At 40.3% G+C, this 23,787-nt stretch overlaps 1 protein-coding gene across 1 annotated transcript in view; it reads right to left on the bottom strand.

The window, feature by feature from the left end:
* The window catches only part of nnt (nicotinamide nucleotide transhydrogenase), a 37,690-nt gene that overhangs the window by 6,382 nt on the left and 7,521 nt on the right, over positions 1-23,787 (bottom strand). Inside the window, exons 7-19 of the mRNA XM_085463554.1 lie at positions 22,904-23,091; positions 22,408-22,541; positions 22,099-22,290; positions 20,928-21,081; positions 19,886-20,047; positions 15,797-15,907; positions 11,958-12,103; positions 11,487-11,682; positions 9,557-9,790; positions 7,442-7,602; positions 5,076-5,255; positions 4,681-4,840; positions 1,532-1,613 (exon numbers count right to left, since the gene is read on the bottom strand). Coding sequence (XP_085319680.1) covers positions 1,532-1,613; positions 4,681-4,840; positions 5,076-5,255; positions 7,442-7,602; positions 9,557-9,790; positions 11,487-11,682; positions 11,958-12,103; positions 15,797-15,907; positions 19,886-20,047; positions 20,928-21,081; positions 22,099-22,290; positions 22,408-22,541; positions 22,904-23,091 — 2,100 coding nt within the window. The remainder of the gene's footprint in view (positions 1-1,531; positions 1,614-4,680; positions 4,841-5,075; positions 5,256-7,441; positions 7,603-9,556; positions 9,791-11,486; positions 11,683-11,957; positions 12,104-15,796; positions 15,908-19,885; positions 20,048-20,927; positions 21,082-22,098; positions 22,291-22,407; positions 22,542-22,903; positions 23,092-23,787) is intronic.

The following is a 23,787-nucleotide window of genomic DNA, read 5'->3' as shown; positions in this document are numbered from 1 at the left end:
AACTTCCTTAAATCAAAGAGAATTGGACAAATGGAGTTGATGAGTGTGATTACAGTCTGGTTCCACACAAACACACCTACTGCACTCCCCCACCAGTGTTATTTGTTGAGTGTGTTTCTGGGCATACACAGCTCTCAAACTCAATTAGCCATGTAATGTAATCATGGTAGGAAATTTGCACCAGCCACTGAATACTGGTGGCTGGTTCTCCTTTTCTGAAACCTTCCAATCACTTTGGCCACTATTTGGAGGTTTGATCTTTTATTTTTGTTTGATGAGCTTCGGCGGATACAGACAGCAGATGGCCCGCTGATTCTGGGGTGAATTAGCAAGTCAGTTCATGCCTTTTGTGTATTTCGATACGGTCTGCATGCACAGGACGACAGTGGGGAACACAGTAGTTTTGGTCTGGATGAGCAGAAGTTGTGGCCAAGTGTTATATTGCTAGTACCCTGTAAAAAGGAGGAGGCTGGATGAAAAAGACAAGCGGAAGAGGTGACAAAAGCAGGTACAAAGAGTAAGAAAATAAGTGACAAAAAAAGAGTTTTAATAATACAGAACAAAGTTTAAAAAAATGAAAGAAAGAGATCAGAGTGAAGGAGGTTTTTTCTGTTTTTCTCTGACCACCCACTTTCCTCTAATCAAGTACAAATGCTCTAAGCAATAGCAGCTGCAAGAGCCACGATCAAACGACAGAGGCAGGACAATTACACATGCTTCCACTGTACCTTGTCCTTCGCATCCTCTCTTTCGCATTTCCTTTTTTACCACACACACATGCCCACTACGTCTTGTTGCCCTTGTCAGTCTCCGCTTGTTGGTCATGTCCTTCGTAGTATAACTTTTACATTATGTATCGATATACCCAAACAGCTTCCAGTGCAGCTACCATTTTTAGATGGCTCATTTGAAGTCCAAATCTGACCACTTACACTCACCACCACACACGCACGCACTGCCCGTTATGTGATATCACCACAGACCTTAAACTTGTGCACAGCGAACATCGGCTTTAGCTCGAAACGGACCCAAATTTCCCGTAGAGGATCATCACTGGGACTGAGCCTCCAGCAGCTTTCGGTTAAAAAGTTCTTCGTTTCCAATGCCAAAGGCAGCACATCAGGTGAGGAGTTAGACCAGGTGGTGTCTGAAGAAACTGGACTGTGGTGTGTGTCATCATGTGGTGGCAAAGAGTGCACTCAAAACAAAGGAGGGTTTTGCTACAAATATAATTTTCGCTCATTTGATTTGCCTCAATGGAACTTCCAAAAATGGAAATCACTTAGAAGGATGGGACATTTTGATTTTGATGCACTAAAGGAGGTTCGGTGCCTCTCACTGAGGCACAAGTGAAAAGTAGATCTAAAAGTAGCAGCCATGTTGAAAATGACCTAGAGATGCTCAAGATTTACAACCCATAAAAATCCTGTTCATAAACAAAATTGATGGTATATTTTGTTGTCGTTTGGCAGCAGTTTATTTTGACAAATGAAATCTACTTTTAAAAAAGTCAACTTTATCATTCCTTTACCTGACACTCTTGCCCGCCTCTTTGAGCATCTTCACCAAGTCCGCAATGGGGTACTGGGCCTTTGCAGCACAGAGACCGTAACCTGAAATAGATTTCAAAGCAGTAACAGACAACAAAAATTAGATGATTATATATACCCAGCACAAACAAACCCTTTACATTTAGCCAAAACATATTTGTGGTTACAGCTATATAGCTTACAGAAAGCACATGCAGGAAAGGAGCGTAGCTAGAGTGAGGCAGCCAACACAGCGCCTGAATGTTTATTTGTAAAATCCCTTTCATCTCACTCAGTCTCTGTGACTGAAACAATCTTCTAATCTTCAAATCTAATTTCTGCAGTCTAATTACGCTGCTTTAATGACTCACCAATAATATAAATATTTTGAAAATGAACTGAATGACCAAAGAGTAAAAACAGAGTATTTTTTAACCCACTTTATTTCCTTGTAATATCCTGCTTTTGTCATTTTAAGATTTCTTACATAAATTCATGTTGACATTTAATGTCAATGTAGCATAAAACTCAATACACAGAGTACTTCTGCCTCCCAGCCTTGGATTTATCTCATGTTTGATAATAATTCTGGAGTATGCTACTTGATTTTTTCTTTTCTTTTTCTTTTTTTAAACTCACGCTGTTGCTCACACACACAAACACATGTCAAACGGTCCGGTGATGTTTACTAACCTTGTCACAACAACCAGTCAAAAACTTTCATGTTACAGCACACCAATCAAAATGACAGTTCTACTGGAGACAAACAGAGACCCCACCCCCCAAAAAATCTCCAGAAAATTGGTTGACCCACTGCCACCCAGCTCAAAAATGAAAAATGTAGCGCTTTTCACTTCTCTGCCTCCCTCTGTCAAAATTACTGTATCCCTCTGCGCTTCCAAAATTCTCAGTGGAGCTTCTCGTATAAGAACAACAAGTGGACCCAGGCCATGAAGACACGAGCCGGATGAATGCCAAGAATGCACCGTGTTTATCGGGGCAGTGTCTTAATCATTTCCACAGATGTCAGGCAAACTGACTGTGACAGCTTCAATTTAGAGGGAATTGGTGAAATGAAAACAAGGGCACTGACTGAAAGAGAAACAACACCAAACTACTGCTGCCTCACACAGCTCAACAAACCATGCATTTGGCTGATGTGAGTTATGCAGGCATAGCCATAAAAAATATTACTTCTATACTCTGGCTATTGTCATGTTTTAGCAATTAAATTTCCGATTGTTCTGCACATTTTAATGTACTGGGTTCTGTACAGCGACATATGAAGCGTTGTCTCCAGTGGAAACAGTCTGGCTGTATAAGTTTTACATTTACCTGTCATCACAGGTGACAAATGGCACATGTGCAGTGAAAAGGCCTTAAAACTATAAAACTACAGAGTTGAAAACAAATCTAAGATTAAGAATGTTTGAATGTTTAACACTAAGTGGAATTTTAGAAGCTTGCTGACATCCAGACTTTGCAACAAAGTCTGGATAGCTGATTGATGTTGTTTAAAACGGCCAATTATTCAACAGATTGTTTTATAATTTGTTTTAATGGATTTCAGTTCCCAGGACTGGGATCTTATTCACAAGTGATAGGAACATGGAGCACATGGAGTTGGACCGGCAGATCGGCGACGGTTTTAGCAGTAATTTCGGAGATGTAACAGAGTGTCACAGTGAAGAGAGAGTCAAGCCAAAAGGCAAAGCTTTCATTTAACAATCGATCTACGTCCCAACCCTCACCCATGATCATGAGATCTTTGTAATGACCAGAACACAAGCAGCCGAAATGCATTTCCCCCACTGGGTGGTTAGAATCAGCCTTAAAGAGAGAGTAAGGAGCCAAGACATCTGGATGTCACAGTGCCTCCAATTGGAGATTTTCTGGGCATGACAAACTTGAAGAAGATCCCAAAGTAGTACCAGAATTCACTGGTGAGATTATATTATCATATGGCCTGAGTAGAGTTTGAGATGGAGAACTGTGAGAGGGAGAAGAACATCTGGAATACCCTTGACTCACCTCGCCTGCTTTCAAGGTGAGTCAACTTCAGATAAGCGAACGATAATGATTTTAATCATCGTATTTGCGCTGGAATCTTTTCAAGTAGACTGATTCCTAATTATTCCTGATTGCTACTTATTAAAAGCTCATATTGTCCAGCATGTGTCCCTACTAGCTGGAAGCTGCCCAAAATGCCTGGTTTCAGCCAGTTTTTTCTACTCTTGAGTCTGTATGATGTCAAAGAGAGGAGATATCCTCCATATGATAATTTCAAGCACACATCTCTGGCCATTAGCACAGAAGCCCCACCCACCTGTTGGGTGGGGCTTCTGGATGCCACTCTCTCCATGGATCACCTCTTTTTCACTTGACCACGTGACCACTTTAATTTGCAATTCTTGTAAATTGCAGCGGTTTCCTCTGAAGACTTCATTTTTGTATACAGGCACTCAGCGCTGTGACTGGAATCACCAGTTTGCAGATTAGATGCCTTTGGTCTGTGTTTACATGTACCCACGTGAGCGAAACAACCCTTTGGAACTGCGAATGGTTAACAACAGTCTAGACGAGGGGACCGAAATGTCAGTGGGCCACACAATAATGAGTTTAGAGCAGCAGCTCCAAGGACAATCGTTATAGTCCAGGTGGGAGGTTCAGGCACATATCTAGACAAATATTGAAAACACGTGAAACAAAGAAAATCATATAGCTGGAACAAAGACTGGAACCCACTCTTTAACCCTGAAAAAGGAACTAGAAGCCAATTTGGAGTGTGGTATTTGAATTGTCAACAAAAAAACCAACATAGCCTCATTCCATCTAATTTCCCCCTTTGACCTTGCATACATAAGCTGCACTGCAGAATGTCTATTTACGAGCACTGACGACCACACAGAAACCTAACAGCGGGTTTACGTGTGTGTGCATGTGCTTTTGTGTGTGTTCGTGCGCGTGCGCTCCACCAGGACTTGTCAATTAACCCAGCAAAATGATGTAACACGGGTTAACAAAAGGTTAAATAAACAGAACACACTGTGCTAATGATGGCAAAAAAGAGACTGGCAAAGTCAAAGTACTGTATTTTTCCACTCACATAAAATCCTCAGTGTGAGTATAGGGTTGTGTGTGTATGTCTTACCTGGAGTGATGATTATGTTTTGGGCCTCTTTAATCATCTCGACAGTCTGATCCACATTGACTTCTGTGTGTGTCCCTGTGATCTCCATGGGCTTTCCTGTGCCGGTGGAAGATGTGCCGTAGCCTCCCAAGATCACATTAGCCAGTGAGCGATTCATGGCCTAGAGGAGGGGGGGAAATTAAGATACTTTCTTTCATATTTACTTTACACTAAACGCTGTTGTCTAAAACAAAACATGGCAATGAATTTCACACATTTGTGACCGGAATATTTAGAAAAGCCACTCCACAGTCTTGCTATAATGGAAAAGTTAAGAGTCCCTCCTGGTGGACAGATAAGGAAAAACCACATTAAACTATCTGCTACATGAGATGCTGAGTCTGTGCTCCACTCACCACACACATAATATATGACAAAATGGCTCCAGATGACCCGATGAGAGCTCCGACGATGGTCAGCAGGTTGTTGTTGAGAAGGAAGCCCTCGGCACACAGGGCCCAGCCTGAGTAACTGTTGAGTACGGTGATTACCACCGGCATGTCAGCACCTCCAATAGCTGCTGTCAGTGTTACACCCTGGAAGAAAGGAGTAGGAAATGTGTGGTTAAACCCACTCCTGTGATCATCTTAAGTATTCGTTAGAGCAGCAAAATTGAGAGCAGCTATGAGCTCAACTGACAGACACGTTTGCTGACGTTGTCGAATGATATTGGCCGCGATTTTTGCATATATGTTGTCCAGTATGTGCCAATATTAGAACTTTGTGCTGCGAACATACAGCAGCGCAGCAGCGGAGTTCTTAAATCATCACTGCAAATTCCTCCAACACAATCAGGAGTTGAGTAGCTAAAACTGGCACAAAGGCCCCTGACGTTTCTTGTCTATATCAGATATTATGAAGCCAGTGCAGCAGCTCCATAATGTAGTGGTTTACACATTTACCTAACAAACAAAACATCTCGGGTTTGACTCTGGGAGGAGACACAAATCCCTTTGGGACTGCATTAAGAAGAGCATCTGGTATAAAAAACCAAAAAAAACCCAGAACAGATATGGACCCACCCACCGAGGTGACAAAGTAGTTGCGTTGCTCAGCAACCACATACCAACAGGCTACAATGACCCATTTGTGGTGTGTATACACCTGTAACACCTTGAAAAAAAGCATTGTGTCATTTTAATTCCAGGGCAATGATATCTAATTTCTAACCACAAAACTTTCATTATGCATGACATATTATGACATCATAAGCCGCCACCGAACAACAGACCAAACAATCCTGTAGCGTGTGTGAGTGCCAAAACTTGGGCTCTGTCGTGTCAACTCTACACTTAGTCCTCACTCTGAGTGTATAGAGCCGAGCCCTGCACATTCCTGCTCCGTGATACTGCACATGACCTTGGTGCTTTATTGAAACAGAGCAGAGCAGGATCCAGTGTGACTTTTACAGTTTATACAGAGATTGGTGCACAATGAAAACATCTCTGTCCTTCCTCAGCAGTGTGCACACAGAGCAAGACTAATGTTTCTTTCTTTTACTTCCCTTGGTAGGTGCTAATCCATAAAATCCGACTGTCAAAATACAACTAATAATTTGTTAGGCTAATGTCTGAATGTTACAATGTTAGGATTAAGGTTAAGTAATGTAATATATGCAATAGTCGCACTCTAGTGTTGAGACACTCACATTCAAACAAAACCTTACAAACTTTTAAATATACTAGAATGAAACTCCTGTCCACTTAGTGTTTTGTAATAATTAAATAAACAACATTTTATTTTCAAAGGATAAAAACATCATCCTAGTTTTAGACATATTTTTCACAATCAAATTTTTCTTGTCCTCCATTCCCGCCATCATCTGAACAGCTTTCGTTTAATAAGAGCCAACTGTAGTTACGAAAGCCTCAGCAGGATCCAGAAGTGTTAAGAAACGCACACATGTACAGTAGATGATGCATTATACTGTATTTGAACGACTGATTAGAGGACAGAAATATAAAACAGACTGAAATGATATCCATCAACCTTCTCCAGGGACATGCTAATGTTTTTAGGGGGATTGGCACGTGTAAAAACTGAAACTCCAACACGCGGCTGTGCATAAAATTTCTTCCGTTTTTAACATGTACTGCCTGGCTTCACTTAATGTATAAAGTACTCAGCATCAGTAAATGAAACTTTGAAGGCCTAAAGACTCTCTAAAGAGAACAATTATCACTTTCCTTTATTATTTACACTGTAAAACGCTTCTCTATAGATCCTAAGTCTAACTTCATAGAATATAACTATTGCTAATTGTAAATCTAAAGACTGTCAGTAAAAAATAGATTTAAAAGTAGGTGGGGTTGTTGTTTATTGTTATTGTTCACTGTCACATGCTTAACATTTGACACTGCTATGGAGAAATGCCTGCATTGAAGATGTCTGTCTCTGATTTCTACAGAATTTCAAACGTTAAGCTTAACGACAGTGGAGAATATTAACCCAGCAGTTTGGCCACTGCCAACTCTCTGCTCCATTCTGAATTTCTGGGCAGCTACGGTTTCCTGTGCAAAAAGCCTCCTGACATTTATGAGCAAATCCCTTCGTTTTGTCTCTTTTCTACACCTCTCTGGCATCATTTCTCTTGACTTCTTTATGCCCTTTCACCACTCGTGAAAATTTTTACCATCATGTCCAGTCTGTCGGTATGAAATAACTTCTCAATCTGTGATTTTTAAGAGCGAAAAAACAGACTTCATACATAAACACAGCATACCATGACAGCAGAGAGAGCAGACACTGATCCGAGACAGGTGATGCCTGTGGTGTAACTTGGATCCAGCATGTAGGGAATCATCCCACCGACACTTGCTGCCATAAGAGTGGCATTCAGGGCGTGACGACCGGGGAGCATCAGAGGAGCGCTGTTCAACATACCTGCATGTGGAGAAAAGTGGTGAGAACAAAAAAAAAAAAATCTGTTAGGTGTACACTCAAACTCCTAGCAGTAGCTTTTTTTTGTATGTGTGACATTTATCATTTTAGATTTCTTCCTTCGCAACCACCACTTGAGACTTGTCATTAACTGAATGCCATGTAGATGCATAATTTGTCCTTATGAAACACTTTCAGTCAACATGGAAATTACAGTGTGATTACAAGGACTGGAGCCAGCACATGAACCTGATGAACTGGGCTTCTTTTTTAACGCTTCACAGCTAGCAGCGGTGACACGAAGCAGCAGACTTCCTTATGTGGATAAACACAGTATGATCAAGCTGGCAGCAAAGTGTGCATATGTGTGTCTGTGCATATAGTCGATGCAGGTTAGAGTTAAGTTTGTTAATCAATAAAGATAACATGATCATTTTTCACCTCCAAATGTCAAAAAATAATTGCAGGTCAGTTAACTGGTCATGTTTAGGAAAAACAATCGCAAATAAAACTTTACCATACATATGAAATATAATAATAATAATAATAATAATAATAATGGATTGCATTTATATAGCACTTTTCGGGGCCCTCAAAGCGCTTTACAATTCCACTATTCATTCACTCTCACATTCACACACTGGTGGAGGCAGCTACAGTTGTAGCCACAGCTGCCCTGGGGCAGACTGACAGAAGCGAGGGAGGTAGGTGAAGTGTCTTGCCCAAGGACACAACGACCGAGACTGTCTGAGCCGGGGCTCAAACCGGCAACCTTCCGATTACAAGACGAACTGCCAACTCGATCGTGGCTCAATCATCTCAATTATAACAAAAACAAGAAGTGAGTTAAACGAATTGCAGTATTCAGACAGGAACTAGAAACTAAAGATGGATGGAGCTGCCGTGATGGCACCTGGTCTCAACAGTAACGCTTTGGACTTTTATAGTCAGAAGGTACCTGAAGAAAACAGTTCCAAGTTCTCTTATCTAGCAAGTATGGTTAGTAAGTTGCAATGCACACATGTCTGCTTATCTGAAACAACACAGCAATAACAAAATACAAGAATTCACTCACTGAAGCTAAAACACAAACTTCCTAGATGGTCTGTACCACACTGTAATCCACATCACTTGTTCCTACCAAACAGCAAAAGCATGGCCGAGAAGTCTAGTTCAGTAAATCTGAGTAGCAGGTGTGAAACCTAGCTTCAAGCTATCTGCATCTACACTCTGTGTTGGCACATCTGCCAAAGAAACCACATCCCTAACTTTTGGCCTTAACAGTATCTAAACGGATTCACTCAGTACAAAGTTGTTATGAAGCGGGAAACTATCCATAATGGACCAAACTGTTGTAAGCTGGGCATTTTAACATGGAAGTCTCTGGAGACTGAGGTGGTTTAGGAGCAGCCTCAAGTGGCCAGTAAGAGAACTGTACTTTTTGGCACTTCCATACCAGCTTCATTTTTCAGGCATTGAGGTTGCCACCCATAATTAAGACTTCTTATTAACTTAAACAAGGAGTTTACTTTTGCTTATATAGTGTTTATGCTAAGCAAAGCTCAATGACTCCCAGCTCCAGTTGAAGAATTAATGCAGAGACTCGAGATTGGCAGTGATCTTCTAATCTGGCTCTTGGAAAGAAAGTAAAGAAAGAGCACATCTGAGCTTAAAAAATATTTTTCTAAAAAGAGCTTTGCAAAATTAACATTAACTGTAGCTTTACAGATCACAGCTGACCCAGATCCATGGTTTTCCTAATATGTATCGTGCACCTAAAAGTAGCATCTCATGATGGACTGTATCTGCCTCCTCTCTGGCAACCAGGATGATCAAAAGTGTAATAAATATGCTTTATAATAACATGTCAGCATTATTCCAAAGTGTGCCTGTACATCAGCAAGTGTAAATGTTTCTTTTCCATTCAATATTTAGTATATGCAACTGCAGCTCTCACCTTGCAGTTTGCCATATGCTACCAAAGAGCCGCTAAAAGTGACTCCACCGATGTAGGCTCCAAGATACGCAACTATCTTGGTGAGGTTGGCTGCAGGGTCTGTGGCGAAGTGTGGGTACTCAATCATGTATTCAGCCACACAGGTGAGCACAGCAGCCAAGCCAACCAAACTGTGGAAAGCAGCCACCAGCTGGGGCAAGTCACTGATCTGGATCTTCTTAGCAATGGCCAGGCCTAGAGAGAAGGAGAGATAAGAAGTATATAAAGTTTAGTGGCCCTGAAAGACCCACACACAAATAACATGCAAATCACAAGCACATGCACATGCACTCAGGACTGCTGGGAAGTGGGCCCATCTAAAGAGCCAGGTGTTGCTGATGAGGCTTGCTTGGGGAAATTCCGTGTGTGTGAGTTGGTCTACACTTTCTGTACATGTGCGTGTGAGAAATACATTCCCGTATCTGGGGTTAAAAAGAAAAACAGCATTATTGTCTGTGTGGATAGTTTAGTCTGGGTTTCGGCTTTGTGGCTGGAACAATTAGCATTTAAATGATCAAACAATCCTCAAAGAGAGAGAAAGTGAGTAATGTGTGATGCTGACCATTCTGACAGATCTGCTTTGTCTGGCAGAGATTTAGTCATGATGTAAATATCACTGCTCTTAACACACCTGCTAACCTAATGTAGCCAAGGCCAGAATACATGCAAACAATGCAAAAGCCGCATTCAATATATTGGAGTCAAGAGACATTCCTACTTCTGTGTAGGGGAGAAGGACAAGTCGATCTTTTAAAATCTATGCACAGCTGCAAGAAGGGAGTTTGTGAATCATTTGGAGTTACGATGATTTCAATCAACTTGAATACAACCTGACTAAGCTAATTAACACACAAATAGTTGTGCTTTTCATTGCTTAATTGAACACATTAAGTAGTTATGGTGGAAGCTGAAAAGAGTTAAACATTAACTCTTGAATTCAGTAACTTGTGGAACATCCTTTAACAATCGAGTATGTCCAGTAAGTGCTTTTGCAACATGCAGAATGCTGACGAGGAACAGTGGAGCCTTCCTTCATACAAAACTCCCGGGATGTCAAGATCAAAAAAATCCCTCTAAAGGTCATACCTCAGGATCTTAGCTGGATTAGAGTCAAACCTAATCAAAACCTGAATCTTGTTTCATTGTCTTCCAGCTCTTCTGGTGCTAATTAACTTGTGTGCTTGTTGCTTTGCATCAATACTGCTGCAACACCCAACCTCTCCCAATCTCAAGGTTATGGACTGCTGCCTTGACAAAGTTACTTCATACAATTTAGCTTCATTATTTCATTTAGATATATATCCATTATATTGTTGCAAGGTGTGTGTGTGTGTGTGTGTGTGTGTGTGTGTGTGTGTGAAGATGTCTGCAGGTGTTTTGCTGCTACCCTTGTGCTTACCTCTTTTTGCACTGAAACCTTGGGATGATCTTTGCAGTACGTCTAAAACAATTTGGCTCATTGTAGAATGATGAACATTCAGGTCCCTGTAGTTTTCTAGCCTTTCCCACTTCTTTTTACCTCAGTAATGCTTCTAAGATCTTGTGAAAGCTGTCGCAATCAAAGCATGTTAAATGCCAAGCAGGTTTTCCTTAAGAGGAGCAGACTTTGCATGCCTTTATTTACAGGAATGGCACCTCCTGCAGCCCACGCATCAAATCTCATGTCTTAAATCTGAACACCAGACATTAGTAGGTTTTAAGCTTGCAGTGTAATTTATTACTCACCATGTTAAATAAAGACAAATGTCTCTGTGTCATTGCTTTACTCAGACTGTTTTTATCTCCATTTGTGACTTAGATGAATATCAGACTGCATGTCATCAGTAATCAGTACTGAGATCCTGGTAATTTTAAAGTTTTTATTTGCAACTCTAAATGCAAACAGACTCACCAGCAGTGCCACCCACAGCCATGGCTGCACTCATTTGTGCCAGGAGCTCAGGACTTGGTTTGAGGGCACCCAGAGTGGCTGCAATCCCGCCTGCGACTCCCATCATACCTAAAGTGTTACCCAGACGGGCTGTGGTCTGGTTAGAAAGGCCAGCCAGGGCACCAACGCAGCACAAGCCTGAGCCTAAGTACATCATCTGGTCAGGGAAAGAGCGAGAATGGAAAAGAAGGGTGGACAAGGATTAAGGAACCACAGGATGAATAAGAAAAAAAAAAAGAAAAGTCCAAGTGATTTTACTTAGAGTTCCTGCACAACATCTGTGGAATCAAAGAATACATTTTGGAGGTCTCAAGGACTTTTATATAGTCATGAGCTGTTTTGCATCAATGCACATGGATAAAGAAAATAGCTTCAGTGAGAAAACATGAAAACACTTTAACTAACGGACACAACTTAAATGTCCTCTTTCACCTGTTCAATGTTATATCCAGACTGCAGGGCAGCAGCGTAGCCTCCGACGAAGACACCACCAGGTAGCAAATAGAGGTAGTTGTACTCTGGGGGATCAGTGGGACGTTTGAACATGTCCAACATCTTCTTAGTCACCAGAAAACCACCTGATGAGGAAATGAAGACACTTATATTGACAACTGCTAAGTCAATTAAAATTAACAAAATAATCATTTATACAGAAAAACACAAAAAACTTTAACTAAAAACAAGAAGAAGAAGAAGAAAAAGAGTAAAAATAGTTGACGCACCTGAAAAACAGTTTCTACATTTTTAGACTAACAGGTGTTTTATAGGCCATAGCTAAAATTTGTTGCCAAGCCCAATAACCAATGTTAGGAATTTAATGAGTCTACTTTATGTCAGGGTAAATATTTCAAGTAGAAAACCTCAAAAGTGTCAAACCGGGAGCAGACAGTGTCTTACTGCTTTACAGGACAAGATCACATTACTGCATGTATGCCTCCCTTTTCCCCTCTGGCATGGCTGTAGCCACGTGCATGCACATGCACTAATACACAGAGGGGTGAATCGGAGGTTAGCATCTCTTTCTGTCCCGTACATGTAATTTTAGTCACATAATGTCCCATTTAAAACATGTACTAATAATCGACTATTATTCCAGACCAGACTGGGTCAATACAGTTACATATTTGGACAGAGACAACTTTCTTTTTTCTAATTTTGGGTTCTGTACGTTACCACAATGAATTTTAAATTAAACAACTCAGATGCAGTTTGAGTGTAGACTTTAAGCTTGAATTCAGTGGGTTGAACAAAAAGATTGCATAAAATGTGAGGAACTGAAGTATTTTTTAAGCCTAATCCCTTCATTTTAGGCGCTCAAATGCAACTGGACAAATTAAATAACTGAAAATAAAACGTTCGTTTCTAATACTTGGTTGAAAACCTTTTGCTGGCAATAACAGTCTGAAGTCTTGAACTCATGGACGTTTAGTCTTCAACAAGTGAAATGCACGCTCAACTGGGTTAAGATCACGTGACTGACTTGGTCAATCAAAAATATTCCACTTCTTGCTCAAATAAACTCTTGGATTGCTTTGGCTGTATGTTTTGGTCACTGTCCATCTGTATTATGGAACGCTGTTCAATCAATTTTAGTGCATTTAGCGGGATTTGAGCAGACAGTATGTCTCTGAACGCCTCAGAATTCATTCGGCTGCGTCTGTCCTGTGTCACATCATCACTAAACACTAGTGTCCCAGTGCCACTGGCAGCCATGCACGCCCAAGCCATCACACTGCCTCTGCTGTGTTTTACAGACGATGTGGTTGCTTTGGATCATGAGCTGTTCCACGCCTTCTCCATACTTTCTTCTTGCCATTGTTCTGGTAGAGGTTGATCTTTGTTTCATCCTTCCAAAGAATGTTTTTCCAGAACTGCTGGGGATTTTTTTGTTTTGATTTTTTGCATCATCCAGTCAAACTTCTCTATTCTTGAGACTTGTGAGTGGCTTGCACCTTGCAGTGAACCCTCTGTATTTACTTTCATGCAGTCTTCTCTTTATTGTAGACTTAGATATCGATACGTGTCGTTCATTTTTTGTCCTACACCTCTTGAACGTAGACACCCTCAAATGAAAACTGAGTGTACACATCATATCCATGTCCATTATATAACTATAATTGGAATATGTTTCAGTAAACAGGTTTTTAAAAAAAACAAAAACAAAAAACAACTTGTTTCAGTGCCCAAATATATATGGATCTAACTGTATATTAATATGGAGGAACGTCTGTGTATGGGCTGAGCCAGTATTGGTCTCTTTTTGGGGGTAATTCTTAACCAAAAATGGGGCTAGTGGCACTATATTTGGAAAGCTTGCAAGAAAAACAGCCTATAAACAAGATTAAGAGTTTACACTCATGCTGGAAGAGTTGTGCTTGAACTCATTCAGACAGCATAATATTGATTTACTGTGTCAGATTAAGCAATAACAGAGTTGTGAAATTCTGATAAACACTGCTTATCTTACTTCATTTAGCACCTCACCATGATAACATCTGCTAAATACTGTGCTGGGAATGCTGCCGGTAACCAAAGAATGTACATACAACATTTTTAGCCTGTTATTTTCAGTAAAAGATGAGGTATTTCACAAGACCAGTAAAAACTTTGACCCGTTAATAAAGTTAAGAAAAAGGCAACTAGCTGTTAAAAAAGCTCATCGTGCTATCACGTGATAGCAAACAAATTAAATACTCAAAATGTTAAAACATCAATTATACAATCTTTAAAATGTCAAAATGCTTTTGCTTCGCTTACATGACTACATTTAATGGCCACTTTGTTAGGTACATCTTGCTAATACTTGGTTGGTCCTTAATTCCTTGGTCCACAGATTCAACAAGGTGCTGGAAAGATTCCTCAGAGATTCTAGTCCATGTTGACATGACATCATCACACAGTTGCTCACTATGGAGTACAGTGAACCAATTTTCTTGTTCAAGACACCAGTTTGAGCTTTTTTATACTCACTAGACCAGGCAACGTTTTTCCAATTGTCAGTTGTTCAATTTTGATTAGCCTGTGTTAAGTGTGGCCTCAGCTTCCTGTTTCTTAGCTGACAGGAGTGACACCTGGTATGATCTTCTGCAGCTAAAGCCCATATGTTTCAAGATATGACGTGCTGTTCATTCTTGATACTTTTCTGCGTACTTTGGTTGTAACAAGTAGTTATTTACTACTAATACTTACTTGCTACTTGCTTCTATTACTGTAATTTGCTTTTAGTGAGCAGTAAAACAGGTATACGTAATAAACTGGCCAATTAGTTGATATTAGCTTTAAAGAGGCATTTGAATATTTGACTTATCAGCAAGAAAGTGCCTGTTGAACATGCAGATATCAGAATCCCAGTTTTGCATGTTTTTGGTTTTATTTTTTCAGTTCGGTAGCTTAGAAAAACGTAGCTCTTGGTTTTTTACCCTTCTTGCAGTGCAACCACCACACTGGAGCTTTCAGGCATTTTTCAGATTTTTGCTAACAGATGGAATTGATAAGGCAGCATGTTCACATTTTACATAGACCTAATTGTGCTCTGTCTTTATTGTGTTTGTCCGTTTCCATGGCGTGTTAAGTTTGTTCCCATGGGGTTATGGTAATGTGGTATACTGCTATGAAATATGTCTGAGGAACCCAACTCAAAGGGAACATTAAAAAAATAACTGGTAGGTATGTCAATGAAGGCTGTGGTATTTCAGAAGAAAGAGCAAAGTTAAGTGAAAGCGCTAAAAAGTTGTTTGTACAGTGATGCATTTGAAAGCAATGATTGATCTGTGGTAAGATTCCACTTAATGCCCTCTGCATCTCTAACACTCAACTGACGCATCAGTATATTTTAACAAACAAACCAAATGTATCTGTTATGCAAGTCAACTGTTTATTTGCTTGCATCAAAGTCTGTCCTGGTGTCTAGCAGTGAGCTAATAGGAGAAATTAAAACTAAATCATGGCTCAGCCCTGGAGGAACACTCTGTTTTTCCCAGGACTATTACAGAGCGATGAGTATTATAATGACTCCAGGAACAGTTTGTCATTATAATGGAAATTATTGAGGCTAATAGCAGGAATGGATGTGTGTGGTCCGAGCGAGAGCCACCGACTCTGGGCTGAGCAGGTGGGCAGAGAGGGCAGCTGCAAAACTTGGGTTTGAAATGATGTTATTGCACAATCAATATTAAACACCTCAATCTTCAGCCCAAGATGATATATTATTGGCTCTGGGTTGCTGTAACTGGCAGGGGTTACCGTGAGGTGTCTGTGTTAGGGTGACTCACCAGCAATGTTGACCGAAGAGATGAAGGCAGCGAGCACAGCCAGTGTCTCAGCAGTCGAAGTTGGGACGTAGCCCCCTCCCATCAGGGACAGACCACCCACAGCCGTCAGACCTGTAGACCACAGACATTTCAGTATTCATGAACCTACGCTTTCATAATACACATAATACAGTGGGGGGGGGGGGGGTGTTCAAAAATTTGGTGAAGATGTCACAAAAACAGCACAGAACTTCAAAACATGAATTCAGTTGTCGAAAAAATAAAAAGTTAATCTTGACACTTATTAGATTTGGTTTAATCAGACAGTTTCCTCGGAATACTGTTTGTTTTCCAGATAGGAAAAAGATACGGAGATAAAAAAATGGATGGAAAGGAAAAGAGTGTGTGCGTTTTTACCAAAAGAGACTCAGGAAACCTCGATAACATCAGTCCTGTAATGATTTACAGGCAGTAGGATGCAATGCACAACTACCATTGGAGCCTGCATTCACATGGGCTTGTGACTGTGTGCTATTTTGGTTGACTAACAGGTAGTGTGTGTGTTTGTGTGTTTGAAGTCAACAGTGTTAGATTGGACTTTCAAATGAGGAAAAAAGGAAGTCTGACCTCCTTTTTTCTCAGACAAAATGCAGCTTTATAAACACGCCTGTATGTCGGCTTCAACTTTTAAAGCTGCCAAACACTCTTTCGCCACTTGTATTTATGTAAATACAACCTCATTTTAAATTAGCTGTCGCAAATAGAAACCACTGTTGCAGGATAACCTGGAGCATTAATACTTTAAAGTTGGTTTTTAATCACCCCACAGAAACCAGCAAAAAATGAGTCAGGGTGCCACTAATCAATCTTCTTTTAATAATGATTAATGTTACACTCTCATGAACAAAGTGACCGTATGCACTCTGTATACATCTCACACAAACTGAATCCATGTTCTGTATTTACGTATGTAACCTAGTGATGATCCCTGTAACTGTCCACATTTTCCAACCACGCTGATCCAGTCAGTTTTCCATTAATTTGCTTACTACAGCATTCTGCAAACAGCCAGCCTCGACACTGGTCGTTGATAACAATCATCTGTCAAGTCAGCGGTCTTCTGCATGAATGTGGTTGCGTGTGCTGAACTAGACCGACAGATACTAATACAATGTAAGCAAGTCAAATTTGAATACTGAGGTTTTAACAAGCAACAGTTACATAATACATTGAAGTTGGTACTATTTAAATTTAACAACCAAATAGTTTTAAACTTTTTTATACCACATGCAAATTTCTTGAGATGCAAGTATATACGTCCAGTAGGTGTGTTACATTTTTCTTTGGCTTTCACCTCTTTTAACTAACAGCCTTTTTTAACTGTATTTTCTTTTTTTTAATATCTAAAAAATGTCCTTAGAATTCCAACTTTGCTTTAAATTTGATAACAAACAAACTTTTAGCTTTTAAGTTGCAGCGTATTAAGCATGGCCTTGATTATTTCAAGCTTATTCTTCAAGTTTCCTTCCCTCTTTCTACTTTTTTTTTTAGGTCACATACTCATTTTAATGTTTATTGTCCTTTTGTTTGCCATATAGATGGGTATCTGTTATGGTTAAATGGTTAAATAAAATTACCAGGTGGGCCCACTTCCTAAACGTAATCTGAATGGGATTTTTTTTGCATTTTCTCAGGGGAGGTTTTTTGTGTGTGTTGTTTTTGTTTTACCTACAGCTAATGTCAACATATATATGTTGATGTTAGAAGCCTTGACGACTCAACAAAGAGTTACATTAGGGCACTATGGTCTTTACTTCTTTCTGCTCCTGATCAATGAATAATGTGTGCAACCCTAACCCTAAAAAACAAACAAAAGCAATGTTGCCACTTGTCAACAGGAACTGAGCTGCACAATAAAAAAAAAAGTCCATGCTGTAATTAGTCATGGCAAGAATGTGCCCCTCCTTAAGACTCCAGTATACCCGCCATGTTGGTCGCCTTGTGTGCCACTGTTATGATAAAACCGACGTCTTTTTATGCTCGCCAATGACACACAAGCCGCTGCTGCAGTATTCACAGGAGAAACAAACAAGATGGGGTTAACAGCGAGGATAAAAGTGCCATTAGGCCTGTTTTGGTTGGAGATTTCCTATTAAAAGGGAGTTCTTCATTCCCACCATCTCCAAGGGCTTGTGCATGTGACTGCTGGGGTTTTCTCTCTAATATAGAAAGCACCTTGAGCTAATTGTTCTGAAATACTTCTAAATAAATAAAACTAAACTGGACCTACAGAATAAACTGATCAGTCACTAGGAGGACAGCAAATAACTAGTTAACTCCTTGCAACTAGTCACTAACAATGGAAAAAGGGGGGAAAATGAGAATTTGATTTTTTCTTTTTTAAAGAAAAGAAAACAGATGCAGTTACATCTTGTAGGTGGAGATCAAAGACATTCCTGTCCAACTTAATGAACGGATAAGCCCAAAAGCAAGCCAATAGGCATCAGTGGACACATGCAAACTGTAAGGTATCAACAGATGTCTGCACTGGGTGGCCTAACGCCCTGTGTGTGTGTCTATGTATCAAACATTAGGTTTCAGGCAGTAAATCAGGGCTCTCAAGTAGATTAAAGCCTTATTATAAGTCACCAGATATGAAGATACATTTCAATGAGCCACTGGATGTGAAACCAGTATCTGAAGAATCTAAGATGACCCACCAGTCGGAGTCACTACTGGCTGTAACACAATAATGTCCTGAAAAGAATAAAACTGTCCCTCATTGCAACCCTAAATTCCAACATGATTCCCTAATGTCTGTAAGTTATTGTGTGTGTGTGTCTTTATGATGCCTGGCACAACAACAACAATTCTGCAGGTTTCACTGTTTCCATAACCACAGTCAGTGACAGAGGTTTTTAAAAAACTGCCAAATATGAGAGGAAAAAAATACCTGGACAAAGAGGAAGGTGAGAGGGGAAAGGAGGTGAAGGGAGCAGACAAGATGGAAAGAAAAACAAAAAACAAAAAAACGTTTCGGGAAATCTATCAAGTTCTACCAATATTAAGCGACGAACCCCATGAACCCCATGTGCCTTTTCGAGCCATCTCATTTAAGACAGCACTGGACAAACTTCACAGAAGGGTAAATGATATATAGGTGTCGCTAATAAAATTTCAAAGAAAGTGAAAACTATCTCTTAGATATTACACTGCTTGGCTCTGCAGGCGAGCTCTGATGTCCGGCTGTGCACACGAGTAAACGAGCAAAAGACTTCCCTGACCCTCAGAGATCACCAACGGCGTGTTACTTCCTACCTCCTTCCTACCTCAGTGTGTAGCTGTGGAGTGATCAAAGCTGTGAGAACACACACGTACCATTTACCTCTCTAACCTCTTAACCCTTCTGTGTTAAGCAGCAGCCGCAATAAGAACTCGATCCTGAAAGTTTTAGAACGAAGGGCAAAAAGGCAACAGCAGGGTTACAGCAGCCAGCTGGGTGTGATCGATCAAAGATTAAGGTTAATGCTTTTATATATATATATATATATATATATATATATATATATATATATATATATATATATATATATATATATATATATATATAATTTTTTTTTTTTTTTTTAATTAATGTATTGCTATTCTATATCTATATACCACGAGGTAGAGGATGTTGTGTTTCAGTAAATTCTACTCTGCTGGACAGTAAAGATGTACGGGTGTCAGTGGGGATTAATGACACTTGTGAGTACACATGACTAATAATTTTGGTTAAACAGCTTAAAGTCAAACTTTCAAAAAAGTTCTTTTTTTATTAGTTAAAACATCCAGCGTCCAGTCAAGAAGTGCATAAAATTACCGGTTCGTGTGATTCAGACTGAATAAGGAAACATCAATATTCATGTCTGTAATTACAATTATTCTTAGAAATGTAAACGTGATAAATGTGTATCACGCGGCTATAAATCAGGCACTGTGTGGATCTGTGATTTGTGCTTACACAGATGGGGAGAAACGATGACTTCATTCATACTAGACAGAAAAATGACTTCCGTTATGGGAAGTTTAACTCACAAACTGTAATGAGACACATTGCAAATAACTGACCTGAGATGGCGTTGGTGACAGACATGAGAGGAGAGTGCAAAGCAGGAGTGACTCCCCACACTGTGTGGTATCCCACGATGCCAGCCAGACCAAAGGTGGTGACCATCTGAGTGAAGGCAGCGTTGGGAGCTGACAGGCCCAGACCAAGCAGGGTGGCGATGCCTGGCACAGAGAGAAGAGAAGTTAAGGAAATAAAAGAAGTAGAGTAGCTCTGACTGCACAGCTGAAGGACACATTAAGAGTGAAATGCAAAATGTATGCCTACTGAGAAGCTGCTATTTATTATTCACAGAATTAGGTGGAGAAAGTGTTTTAAATGTGCTGGCTCTTTTTCCTGGAATATTCTATAGAAGGAGCTGAAACTGTCAGGACTGGTTTATGTTGGAGCTGAAGTCTAAGAAAACAGTTCTGTCTTCATTTTAATCTCAAATATACGTAACTGGAAAAATAAAGGGCGCATATGTGGTGGGCACTTGACCACCCATGTTGTCCTAATTCCCTTCACTTTAGCAGACAAGTTTATTTTATTACTTTGGCGACTATTCTTTTACACACTGAATGCACATCCATGATGATCTAAATGGCTGCAGATAAATGGGTATTTACAGGCAGTCCACACTGATTAAGAGGAGCTAACATCAGTAGTTGTGTGTTGGTGTTAAGTAGGAAACTACTCAAGCACCTAAACAATGTGTGAACCGCATCCACTACATGTGCTGCACTGACACAGAGGCACCATAGGAACACCTCACCACAGCTCTACTTCAAACCAACACTCAGCGTGATGCTGTTTTTACAATGCACACTTCCTGACACTAACAGGGTGCCGGTGTGTGCATCTGTAACCTGCCTCTGTCACTTCTCGCCTCCTGTACACATTCCAACTGTTAACAAAAAGCTGAAAGACCTCGACCTCCCCTAAGACCCTTTGATGACAGTTAAAATATATGAGAGTAAACTGTGTTAAAGAACACTTTAGTTGAATTACTCCACCCTAAATCTAACTCTAATGGTACACCCACAGTTATCTGCAACAACCAACCTCCAGTGTAAACCCCAGCGCTGGTGAGTGTGGCCCTGAAAGGGGAAATCTGTGCAGCCTTCTCTGCCTCCAGTTCCTGGACGCTCTTCGTTTTAGGAGGCGCTGCGACGGGCACGTTGAGAGGCTGAGGAGCGGGGAACAGGTTCTTTCCTTTCTGGAGGTGACAAATAGAGAAACAAAAAGAGCAAACCATTTTTATGGCTCAGCTGGTGATGATCTTTGTCTGATTAAAAAAAACAACAACAAAAAAAAACACGGTGCAAAGTTATGAATTTAATATATGACACTTATCATGAAAGCAGTCCAAGCAAAGACCTCACTGATGGTGATAACAGGAGGCATCCCAGTAAGATGCCCAAGGCCAGCTTAACTGACTCCTTTCGATGTGGAGGGATAGCAGCTCTACCCTGACCCCCCTCACGAATGGTCAATCTTTACCCTTTTAACTGTTCAGATCAATGAGGCAAGCTAATGGACAGGTACAATAAAAAATTGCTGTGTTTCAGCAGCATTTGTAAGACCATTACTATATGAGTTAATTCATCTCTGAAATCTGCTCTTTTGAAGAAGTGAATAAGATTACAGACTAATATAAGCAAAATAATCTCTTATCTCTCTTTTCCTGTGCTAAAAAACATGGATTGAAGAAATCTGCAGCAGCTGTAGTGTGGTTTGCATACGGACATCCATATTGTAGTCAATATTTCAGCTGATTATTGCATTAACTTTGCTTAACCTAAAATTCTTAGAAGAATTCCATAAACAGGAGGTGAAAAATAAACTTGATGGTAGCGTTGCTTGTAAATCATTAGACAAAGCAAAAATGAGAACCTCTGACTGCAATATTTAAATAACATAGAAATTAGAGTATATCATGTGGCATAAAGATTTAATTTGCCTTAGGGTTTGGTGTAATGAGAGGACACTGCTTCATTTGCAGCTCTATAGAGACTATGATGCAAGAAGAATGCATGCTAAGAGTGACATCTAGTGACTGAGACATGATCCTACAACATGTGCAGATGGATGGATGGATGGAAAGGACCAGTAAAGAACAGCTAGAAAATATTAGGTAAGGACAGCCAGAGAAAAGGCAGAAAATGTCCACCCAGCCAAAGATCACATTGGCGATACCAGCACGTTTGGCTTTGGACTGCACAAGACCTCATACCTCCATGACAACAGATCCTCTGACAACGTGATCCATGGTCCCATAGTCGAACTCATCCTTGACATTAAGGTAAAAGTTCTCCTTGTCAGGGCTGATCGCCCGGATCAACTTGGTGATGTTGTTGGAATACAAAGTGCTGGACTGAGTTGGTAAACGGCTGGGTAGGTCTGTGTAGCCAACATGGGTCACGCCCTGTAACAAAAAAATTAATATTTAAAAAAATTAAACTAAGCCAATCAATTAAAGAAAACCAAACAAAAACTTCCTTTTGTTTAAGTGTGAGAACGTCTGAAGAGTGTATGCACTGACCTTGTATACAGACAGCTCTCCAGGTTCTGTGGTTTCAATGTTTCCACCTGCCTCAGCAGCCAGGTCCACCACCACCGAGCCATCTTTCATACTTTCTACCATTGGCTTGGTGATTAGGATGGGTGCCCGCCTACCTGCATTGTTAAAACAGAAAGACTAGGCTATTAATGCATCACTGGAAAGATGATTAAAATGTGCCCACATTTACAAAGTATCATATCACATCAGCCTCAATGGAACCTCAAAGTATAACCCAGCAAGTAACTCATAGTCACTGCAGTTAAGCTTACTGTGCCCACACTACATTTAAAAATTGTTAAAACCAAAAGATTATTGGAGCTAATGGGCACTTTTCTAAGAGTTGAGACGAGAATACACATCTCAAATCCTATTTCAAATGGAGAGAAATCTCTTTATGCAACCTTGATGCTGAGGACAGGGCTCGTGGCCACAGCCAACATTCTTATTCTGCCTGACACTGCGCTTCTCTGCATACCAGGGATAAGAGCAGTGCTGATGACAATGTCCACGTCCTGACACTGCTTAGCAAACAGCTTCATCTCTGCCTCTATAAACTCCTTAGACATTTCCTTGGCGTAGCCTCCCTGGCCTTCTCCTGACTCCTTAATGTCCACCTCCAGTGGTTCTGCACCCAGAGATTTAAACTGCTCCAAAGCTGCAGCTCTAGGAGAGAGGAAAATGAGAGGTTACTAGTAATTTTGAAATCTCAGATGAGAGCACATTACACGTGTGATAAAAACTGCAAAGATTAATATATTATTTAATGGAAAACTATTTGGTAACCATTTACTGAAGGAAATACCATCCTTCCTGTGCTCTGTTAAAGGAAAAAGTCCCAAACATTTAGCAGTTCTGCCTTCTGAAATCAGAGAACTTTATTTTCCACTTTGTGCATGAAAATAAAGTAACTGTCACCCAAATCAAGATATCAAGTTGGGATATGAGAGATAACAAGCACTACATTCAATAAAGAAAAACAATAATCATGAAAATATCAGAAGAATAATCACTTCTAAAAATGATTATGTGGTACAATATGAGAAACACTGTATGTCCATAAAACTTGAAGAGAAACACACTGTGAATACTGTGTTACAGCAATAACATGTGTTAATGTCTCAGTCACACTAGAGTAAAAATAGGAAGCCAACCTTGTGACTAGGAAAAACAAAATTGGTGGTTGTCTAGTGATTGCACTGAATTTTGTGCAGTAGCTGTGGCGACAAGCTGGTCAACCAGACGTTAAGCATACAACACCCTTAATGAGCACAACTCAGCCATTCTCAGATGCAATCGTTGGCATGTTTTTGCAGTAGGGAACGTGACTCAGATGGTTACCAACTGCACCAACTACATCCC

Source organism: Copadichromis virginalis, linkage group LG7 (genome assembly GCF_057382275.1).
Source record: "Copadichromis virginalis isolate Kocher_CV1m ecotype Utaka linkage group LG7, C_Virginalis_male_GT1.1, whole genome shotgun sequence".
In the NCBI taxonomy this organism is placed as follows: Eukaryota; Metazoa; Chordata; class Actinopteri; order Cichliformes; family Cichlidae; genus Copadichromis; species Copadichromis virginalis.
The sequence above is the reverse complement of the archived record's forward strand: the minus strand, read 5'-3'. Positions and strand labels throughout refer to the sequence as shown.